Below are 10,241 nucleotides of genomic sequence, written 5' to 3' on the forward strand. Positions count from 1 at the left end.
ACAAACATGACACCCCAAAACCTCATGCTCCTTCCTCTTTCAACCCCTAAATTATCCATTGATGCCCAATACTAGATCAATGCTTGGGGGGATACCTGCAAACCCCATAACAATAACATGAATTAGTAGGGAAGAGAGTGGTTCTGGGAAGACGCAGCTTTGTCTCCAACTTACGGTACGAGCTCAGCTCCCACCCTCACATGGCGGACTAGGGGGCTCCTCTATCTACATATTCACAGAATTCAGCTTCCCATTTCGTCGATTGCAACAACTAGGCAACCTTTATCATGCATCATACCCCAACTTAATAAGGTTGGAGCCATTGGAAGACATATATGTTCATGGTGTTCATGATGCTGAAGAACTCATCCATGTCCTTGGAGACATAGAAGCATTTATTGCCATTGATCACACCCGCCTACCTGTGAAACTCATTGTCATTGATTCCATTGCTGCATTGTTCCGATCACAGTATCAGACAACACCGGCATATTTGAAACGGCGGTCTGAAATGTTCTTCAACATATCTGGGACATTGAAGGGTTTAGCAAATAAGTATGGGTTGGCAGTGGTTGTCACCAACCAAGTGGTGGATTTTATTGGGCCACATCATGGAGTGAATGGGGTGAGGTTGGGAAACTTGGAGTCCCTGGACACATCAGGCAGACGGCTGAGTCCAGCTTTGGGACTGGCTTGGGCACATTGCATAAATTCAAGAGTGTTCTTGGCAAGACATGAGCAATCTATTGAGGTTGACATTCGCAATGCTCCTTCAACAAGTATATGTAGTCAAACACATAGGACATTTCACCTTGTATTTGCCCCACATCTGGCCTATGCATCGGCCGAATTTGTAATCAAAAAAGAAGGTATAGTCGGAGTATCACAGTAACTGTGTAATATAGGAATTCTAAGAACTTTAATGTTTTGGATCCATTTGGAATTACATTCCAGTCCCTTTAATTTCGCACTCAAATTATAATAGCAATCTGGAAGCAATACCAGTACAATAAAAGGTCAATATAATAGCAATCTGTCAGCAATACAGCATGCTGTAGCAATGCAACCCAAATCAGCATGCTGTAGCAATGCAACCCAAATAATGCAAATTTAAAAGAATTCCCATTCAACATAACACGAAACCCACCACAAATAAAAGTAGAGTTTACATGACCTACCAAAGCAACACAAATCATATTGTCTAAGATACATTGCTTAATGGAATATTGTTTTTACAGGTGCTTTTATTGTGGCCTGCGGAACCGCACCTTGAGCACTTTCTTCTAATGGTGCCCTCTCCTTGCGAGGGAATTCTTAACTTCTTTCGTCTGCCTGGCATGACCCTTGCCATGGGAGGCAGCACAACTCGACTTCAAACATCTTCAGGAGTATCCCACATTCCGTGAGGTTGTACCGGGTAGATGCTATCCGAATAAGCATCCATCCAGGTTTTCCGAGTGTAATACCGAGAAGCCTTTGCATATACACTTACTTTCAAGAAGCGGCAAACTGCAACTACATGCTTGCAAGGTAGCTGCTCAAGCTGAAACTTTCTACAACTACAACTGTTGTTCGTCAAATCTACAAGGCCGTCCATATCACCGTCCAAAACATTATACTGTGCATTATTAACTTTAACCACATTCATCCTTGCAGCATCCTCCAACCTGTTCCTCAACTTCTTCTCTCCAAAATTGGGGCACAATGTTGTTGTGCAATTCAAAGCCAACTCACGACGTTCGGTGAACCATTTCACAAGGAGATTAACAATTTCCCCTATCAAATGAACCACTGGCAGCATTCTTGCAAACCTAAGGACTGAGTTGATTGACTCCGCAATATTTGTTGTCATTACATTGTAGCGGCGTCCATCCATGTGAGCTCTAGACCACTTATGTAACCCTGCCTCTTCAAGATATTGAGCAACATGTTCCTTTCGCTTGATCTTGCGAAAATGACAATCAAATTCAGCAATGGAATAAGATTTCGCAGCCTTCTCAAAGTGCATAAGTATGTGATCACGCTTTTTCAACTTGAAAGTGCGTTTCATGTTCCCCTTCATATGATAAAAGCATATGCCATGTTGTGCAGTTGGAAAAATTTTGTTCCACACATTCTCTATGCTAACATTGCGATCAGAAATAATAACAAGATTGGGACACTCACCAATGGCTTCATGAAGTTTAGTGAAAAACCAATGCCATGATGCATCCGTCTCCAAATCCCCGATCCCAAAAGCAAGAGGATATATATTTCGATTACCATCGAATGCATTTGCTACAAACATAACACCCTTGTACTTGGATTTTAAATGAGTGGCATCCACGGCTATAACTGGGCGCATGGAAGAACGGAACCCTCTAATACATGCGCCAACCGCCATAAATAAATACACAAAGTGATTGTTCTCATCAGTTCGGATGTCTGTTTTTGTGCCGGGATTCATACGCTCCAATTCATAGCAATAAGCTGGAAGGATATAATATGCCTCCTCCGCTGATCCTCTAATGGACAATAGAGCTAACTCCCTTGCTTTCCAAGCTTTCGAATAATGGATGGTGCAACCAAAGTTGTGTTTCACATCTCTCATAATGTCACTTGGTGTGTATATTGTCCGACAATCCTTCAACTTCCTTTTAAGTGAAGTGGCTACAAGTGCTGCGGTTGCTTGACGATGCTTGTCACTTACAAACCTCAAATCACATTCATGGACAGTTGTACACCTCACAATCATGAAGCTGTATTCTCCAATTCTCGATGCTCGGACCCGCCATGGGCATGGACGTTGACAACAAACCACAAGCAACCTCTTAGTGCAAGAGAATTGCACCTTAAATTCAAAGTGGCCTCTTAATGCCGTCAACCGTAACTCCGTCAACAATGCTTTCTTACTAGAGAAAATTTGCCCAACTGTAATTTTCGGTTTCCAATCGCTTTGTGAAAACCCGCTGTCCAAATATGCTTCTTCATCTTTTACACCGACTGCATTATACCGATTTTTTTCACCCATTTGACTCCAATAATGTTGACGAGTGGGTTCAGATTCTCCTCCTAAACGCATTTTTGGCAACTGGCCAGCTGTGTTCAAGCACCCCAAATTAGGAGGGGCAGAGTACACTGACACTTCATTTCTTTCAGTACCATTATCACCACCATGCATCTCCTCCACCTCGCTAAAATCAATCATATCCATAAAATCTGTCCCTACTTCACCTCCCAAATCAGTGACATTTGTATTATTCCAAGTTACTTCATTGCTTTCAACAATGGCAACTGAAGAATGACCCATCCGACTACTATCTGTCGTGATATGCATACTATGAACTACATCATTTGTCAGTCCTTTATCTTCTATACTCACGAGTAAGGGAGCTAGTTTTGAAGGTGTTACCTCGGAATTGTACTTCATAAAAAAATTGACATCATCATCGTCCTCAATCTTTATGTGCTTCCACTCATTCGAGGCCACCAAAACTGAGAATTTTAAGCAAATCTTGTCTTCCCTGATGTTTGTATTACCAATCGATGCACACGGTCCAACAGTTCAGCAAATTTGATGGTCCGTGGAACTATTAAGCCTTTTGAGTCACCCCCTTCGTATTTGCACATCTTCTTCGAGGTGACCCATTTTCCATTGTAGCACACGAGAATAACAATTGTCTCCATTTCTGACCATGACAAAACAACATTTCATTAACACAATAATATAACCACAATAACCATACAATACAATAGCAATATAACCACAATATAATAGCAATATAGAGCAATATAGAGGCACTATAATAGCAATACGACTGTAAAATAAGAGGAACACAACCACAGTACACTAGTAACACATCAGAATCACACTATACAGATCTACTACATCAAATGGAAAATCCCAAGTTTCAAGATTCACATATCCAGACCAATCTAAATGGAATTGGTACAAACCCAGATGAATGAGCATGAATATTCAACAAAACCTAACCCAAAGACATTAAAGCCAAAACGAATTTAACACAAACCCAAACAATCAAACTATAACTCATTTCACATAATCCCACTGATATTAAGAAAATAACCATCAACACTACCTTTTCGAGGTCGGCAATCCACTAGAGCTTCAAGGTTGCAAGCAGCTATTCAGAAGACATAGCTAAAGGGAAGGGTTCGCGATTCCAAACAGAGAGCAAGAGATCGAATAGGGGAGAAAGAGACATAACGAAGCTAGAGAGAGAAACGGCTGCGCTATGAGAAAGAGAGCAAAGAGAGAGACAGAGAGTTGTGCTAGAGAGAGAGAGAGCCAAGATAGAGAGAGCCAAGAGAGACAGAGAGCTGTGATAGACAGATACCAAAGAGAAAGAGAGTTGTGCCAGAGAGAGAGAGCTGTGTGAGCTAAGAGAACAAATTTCTGAACTTGTGAAAAATCAGCAATAAGTGTACAATAATTTTATATTTATAGGTTATAGTTGTACAAAAATTGGGAAGGGGTGGTATTTTTAGTTAAAATTATGAAATGGGTGTCATTTTAAGCTATTTCCCTATTTTTGGCCTTTAATGAGATATTTTCCTACTTGTCTTATTTTCCCACCCACCTAATCTTCTCACTCACCATTTAAATTTGGAAAAAAGACGATCATATCTTTCCACACATCAATATTCCTAAAATACCATTTAATTATTAATTCAAGCATTCATTTAGAACTCTCTCTCCTCATATTATTAAATTTATTTTTTTTAACGATAATCAAAATATTCATTGAAAAGGAGGCAAAAGCTCCTAAGCACAGCAAGGAATCAAACTACAACCAGAAGCAAATCTGAAATACTTGAAGAAAATAAAGATCCTAAGGTGGAGCCTTAAACACAAGATTAAGATATCTTGGACTTCAGTTTTTCTGTTCTACGAGATTAAGATTTCAATTAGTGCAAACAAACAATACAAAGCAATCTAATTGCCCATTTAATTATTTGCTAGTTTTGTTGTCAATTCATCTAAAGGCAGAGGATTTCCACTTTTTCATGTGCTGGTGAAAAAGCTCATCAATTCTGGTGTTTCTGTTTTCGTTTTTATTTATCACGAAGTGGGTTTCATTTCATGCAGATTAAAGACAAGGTGTTATGGTGCCTTTTCTAGTTAATGAATAAATTTGGGTGGTAAATAAAATTGCGTTTTCTGATTCAGCCGTTTTTGGTTTTTGGGTTTAACATGAGTCCTCAAATGTCATTTTACAAAGGAATAAATTTATCATTTTATAAAGGAATAAATTTATCTTTAATTTTTATAAACCAACCGAAAAAATGACAACTGGCCCTATTGAATTTAATTTTAATTATTAAATTACTTTGATGCCATGTTAAGTGTTTTGGGCTTTTTTATGAGGTTTTTGAGTTGAGTTTGTTTTAAAAAATTAATGACAGTTTTGTAATTTAAAATAAGTTAAAAGTCTCTTTGTTATGTTATAAATAAGTTTTGGTGAGTTTCTAAAGTCCATTTCATATAGGTTTTTTTATTTTTTTTATTTTTTTATTTTTTTAATAATAATTTGGGCTCCTATATTGGATATAATAGTGAATCTCTCTATTTTAATTTACTTGTGCATGTATAAATAATTTTGTTTTAATTTTAATTTTAATTTTGTTCTATGATTGTTGGCACATTATTCCGAAATAAATTTTCTGAAATATATTTTGGACTAGCTAAACGACTTGTTGAAAATGATGGTCCAACTCTAACCTGTCTCTTCCTTCTTCTTTTTTCCGAAAAAAATTATTATTTTTTATTATAATCTCACTCATTCTTGTTATTTCTTAGTGTAAATTAATCATTTTAAAGTCTCTCTCGTTCGACTTTTCTTCTCTTTAATTCATAACAGTGTGATGTGCTGACACGTGTACTTGCTGAGGGGGCAAGTCTGTTAGCTCCACGTGTTTGTTAGTCTGATTAGTTGTGCTTGTTAGTCTGATTAGTTATTCTGTTAAGCTTAGATTAGTGAAGAAGTCATTGTTACATAGCTATATAAGCTTGTGATTACTTCATTTCATCAGTATGTAAGAAAACACTTCTCAGAAATATTATCGCGAAAATTCTTCGAGAAGAAATCATATGGAATACTTTCAATATATGTACGCATGCATTTACTGGATTCTCAAATTTGAAAACACCTCTAAAAGTCAAAAGAGCACCAAATAAACTACAATAGAGGACAAAAGAATACAACACTTTTTCATGTGACTTCTAATCTTTAGATTGAAGATGAGCTATACAGATTCAGTGTCATTCTTCTAAGATGCAGCCATTCAGGAGTTACTTGATGACGATGACTTCTTACCTCTGTGCAGTCTGCAGAGCCTTCAATCCTACAATTTTTTGCAACTTAGCCACTTATAAGCAGCATTTCCAGCCTCTGGTAGAAAATTTCAAACAGAAATCTTTGCGAATCTTTATGTAAGTCTGCAATTTTCCATTGCACTTGAGATATATAGAAAAGTCTATTGTATCAGCAGACGGTTGAAGGCTGATTTTCTGTCTCAAAAGAAGATGAAGTGAGCCAAGCCATGTATGAACATGCTGGGTCTGTTCCTAGAAGTCCAAATTCGAATCGACAAATTAATGACAACAGGAATTTATTCTTTATGTTTAGGTTCTAAATGCACTATAGAATCATGCTGATAAATTAATCTATGTAGACAGTAGGAAATGTGTATAGAAAGAGGTGTTTACCACGAAATATACAGCTGACCTGATCCTTGTTCAGCTCCAGTCTCAACTTGAACTGCTGAAGAACAGATTTAAGTAAGCAACCATCAGAAATGAGACAAAACAATCAATCTCAATTGACTGTTCAAGTACAATAAATAACCAATGACATGACAATATTAACCAGTGGCATCCACAGACAAAAAATCTATCTCCATTTGAGTGTTCAATAGCACAAAGTAATGATTCAAATCCCATATATGACTAATGTAATGTGACGGACCTGTTGGTGACGACTCCACATTACAAGAACTGAGATGATATACCCATCAAATAATTAAAAGCGTAAGTTACTTGATGACTTACCTTTTTGCAGAGCATTTGATGACACCACATATTGCAACTTAGCCACTTATAAGAGGCACCTCCAGCATCCAACAGAAAAAATGTTTACTCTTCGTGTAGATCACTTCAGTAATTTTCCATTGCACTTTAGATTCTAGAAAAATCCACTGGCTCAGAACACAATTCAAGGCCCATTTTCTGTCTGAAACGCTGATGATGTCATACATTCAATGTATGAACCTGCTTGGTTTGATCCTACCAATCCAATTTGGAATAAGAAAATTGATGGTAATAGGAAAGCAACAAAAAAGTGAACCATATTAAATCTTGATGACAAACTAATCTGATATACCTTTACAGAAGCGAGCACAGAAAGGCCAGTGAAGCAGCTTCGACTCTGAAATCATGCATGGTTGCCTACACAAGTTTCTTTGACCTCCAAACATGAGTCTACAAGTATACATACAACATTTCAAGTGTCATCAAATGGAACTTTGCAGCTGAAGGAATGATTTGTGGGACTGTAAAAACAAACAAGAAAATCATTTGCACATAAGATATTATAAATGCAATAAATATGCCAATTAGCATAAGACCTCAATCATGTTGGAAGTCAATACTCCCGGGTATCAAGAATTAGGCAATAAAAATATGTCAACTGATTCTTAATTGATATTTTCCCTCTAGTTATGTAATATGCCTTCAACTTATATAGTCCTATCTCTGTATCGTTTTACATACACAAAAATTCTTCTTCTTTTTTTTCAATGACGAAACCCCACTTTCATGAAAAATAAAGGAGTATAGCAACAGCCCGCAAGGTACACACCCTTAGCAGGTCAAAACAAAAACAATTACAGAACAACTCAAACACCAATGAACAAAACAGAAACATCACATAAAGAAGATCTAAACTACAGCAACTTGCTTATTTGTATAGACGACGAAGAAAGAAAATTTCCTAAAGTCCAAGGATACAGAGTCCAATGAGGCGCCAAAGAAATGAACCCTCTCCCACAAGTGATCCACATCCCCTCACCCTTCAAATCATCAAAGAACCTCCTATCCCTATCCAACCAAACTGCCCAGTTGTCATTCATCACGTATCTCGAAAACCATAGCCCTCTTCTTTCTACCAAAAAATTTAAGCTTTACACAACAATGCATTGCACGAAGCAAGGTTAACTCAGCTCAATCTTACCTTCTTACTAGCCGCAACTACATAGATAAAGCTACTAGGTAATGAAGCAGCAGCTGGATCAGGGAGATACACTTTTGAAATATGTAGTTTTTATTCTGAGCGGCTGACTCCTTTTAATAATACAGTCATAAAGCCTCAGCTGATATGCCAACTACTACTAATCCAAAGAGTCATAAAAGTAACCAATATGCTTTGGATCGCATTTTCCATTCATGAATCTGTTACTTATACCATGTGAATAAATTTCCTATGTCAATCTTTTCAGTTGAACAAGACCTTTTGGTATGTATGTACATGGCAGTCTGCACGATAATATGCATGTATTCTTCAAATATGCAATTGTTGGAAAAATAAAATAAAATAAAATTGGGCCTATCTTGATGTACATACCATATGATGACTTCCAGGAATGTGTGTGAGAGAGAGAGAGAGAGAGAGAGAGAGAGAGAGAGCTCATCTCATATGATCACTTCGTGGCCTATCTTGATGCAAGGAATGTGAGATATGTTGGCCCAATCTTTTCCTGTCATCTTCTTATACCTTTTCTACCGGGAAAAACACTTGGAGATACTCAGAAAGGAAAGAGAAGTGATGTTTTTAAGTCCCTTTCTGTCCAAAGATTTCAGACTTGATAGTCTATAGATGTGGAGAGTGTAAAGAGTGGAAGGGAGCAACTGTTGCTTGAGCAACATCTCCCAGATATCATCACTTCCCCTGCCACCAATTGTAAATTCTTCAATTAGAAATGAGATGAAATATTAATGGAGAACCCAAAACGACAAAATTGAGCTTGAAATGTTTCGATTATTGATAGTGTGCCAAAAATGAATATGAATTATAAAATAAAATGCTGAACAACAGAGAGCATGATCTGGGAAGAAGCATTCAATGAAAATGCTATGCATTTTGGCAACTGTAAAAGTTAATTGGATGCAAATGTGTATTTCAGTTTATTTGGACAGTGAATTTCAGTTTTTTTATATTTCATTAGAAGAAAGGCAGTTAAAGCGTTATTTGAAGTACATACCTTGTTTGTTTTATTCTCTTAAGATGACTTCATCATTCTGGCAGGAATTGGAGACTCGGACAGTCATAAATATATAGCTCTTGAAGAGAAGTGAGGTGTTGAAGTACCTCTTCTAGCAGGAATTGGAGACTCGGACAGCCAAAAGCAAAATAATACTTTGGATACCTTTATCCAAAAGCAATATTCTGATACCTTTATCGTATGATGACTTCATCATTTATCTCGATGCATTGAATGTGAGATATACTGGCCCAATGATCTTGTCCCGTCTTATTCTGATACCTTTTCTCCAGGGCAGAACAATCGGAGATGTACAGATAATAAAGAGATGGCGGCAGACCCTCTTCTGGCACGAATTGGAGACTCGGACAGCCATAAATGTATAGCCGTTGAAGAGAAGTGAGGTGTTTAAGTACCTCTCCTGGCAGGAATTCCAGACTTTTACACCTAATAATTTCTAGAGTTTCAAGAAAAGTAAGGCGTGCAAGTCCCTTTACATCCAAAGATTTCAGAGTTGAAAGTTCCGCGATGCGGAGAGTGCGAACAGTGGTAGGGAGAAGCTGTTGCTTGAGCAACGTCTCTAAGATTTCATCACTTCCCCTGCCACGAATTGTAAATTTTTCAAGGGAGACAAGTGCTTGCAAACCCCAGTTACTGTAGTCTCCCACTGACGAAGATGAAGCCCTCAGTCTCTCACAATTATTAATGTTAAAATCTCGGAGGTTGGGAGGTAAACCCCCATCTTCTGCAATTGACTCTAGATTTGGAAGATTGCTTATATTCAAATTTCCAAGGGCTGTGAGGGTGTGAATATGTTCAGGTAATGACTTCAACTTCGCGCATCCATCGAATTTCAATCGAGTCAGGTTGGGAGTGGGTAATCCTCCCTGGGGAAAACACACCAGATTTGGACAATCATAGACCTCCAGGCTATTTAGATGACTGAGAACCGCTCCTTCTTCAATCAAGCAAAGCGATTCCAG

The 10,241-nt window shown here is 37.8% G+C and overlaps 2 protein-coding genes and 1 long non-coding RNA gene across 7 annotated transcripts in view; 1 reads left to right on the forward strand and 2 right to left on the reverse strand.

Annotated features, from left to right (window-relative positions):
• Positions 1-1,273, forward strand: part of LOC117612577 (DNA repair protein XRCC3 homolog) — a 2,091-nt gene extending 818 nt beyond the window's left edge. Inside the window, exons 2-3 of the mRNA XM_034341261.1 lie at positions 240-779; positions 1,239-1,273. Of these exons, the coding sequence (XP_034197152.1) occupies positions 240-779; positions 1,239-1,273 (575 nt within the window). The remainder of the gene's footprint in view (positions 1-239; positions 780-1,238) is intronic.
• A 99-nt stretch (positions 1,274-1,372) lies between these two features.
• On the reverse strand, positions 1,373-3,061 carry LOC117612578. The gene has a single exon (XM_034341262.1). The coding sequence runs from the start codon at positions 3,059-3,061 to the stop codon at positions 1,373-1,375; it is 1,689 nt and encodes a 562-aa protein (XP_034197153.1).
• A 3,018-nt stretch (positions 3,062-6,079) lies between these two features.
• LOC117612580 lies at positions 6,080-9,292 on the reverse strand. Of its 5 annotated transcripts, none has more exons than XR_004583455.1 (6): positions 9,259-9,292; positions 8,622-8,945; positions 7,389-7,480; positions 7,052-7,285; positions 6,710-6,764; positions 6,080-6,568 (listed from the first exon to the last, which is right to left on the reverse strand). It is a non-coding gene; the product is annotated as an uncharacterized LOC117612580 (long non-coding RNA). The 5 variants fall into 5 exon arrangements; XR_004583454.1 differs by having other exon boundaries at positions 7,383-7,480; XR_004583452.1 differs by having other exon boundaries at positions 7,052-7,480.
• Positions 9,293-10,241: the final 949 nt, after the last annotated feature.

Source organism: Prunus dulcis, unplaced genomic scaffold (assembly GCF_902201215.1).
Source record: "Prunus dulcis unplaced genomic scaffold, ALMONDv2, whole genome shotgun sequence".
NCBI lineage: Eukaryota > Viridiplantae > Streptophyta > Magnoliopsida > Rosales > Rosaceae > Prunus > Prunus dulcis.

Excerpts from the sequence above, each read along its gene's own strand:
- LOC117612578 (XM_034341262.1), bottom strand. The coding sequence starts at position 3,061 with ATGCGTTTAGGAGGAGAATCTGAACCCACTCGTCAACATTATTGGAGT.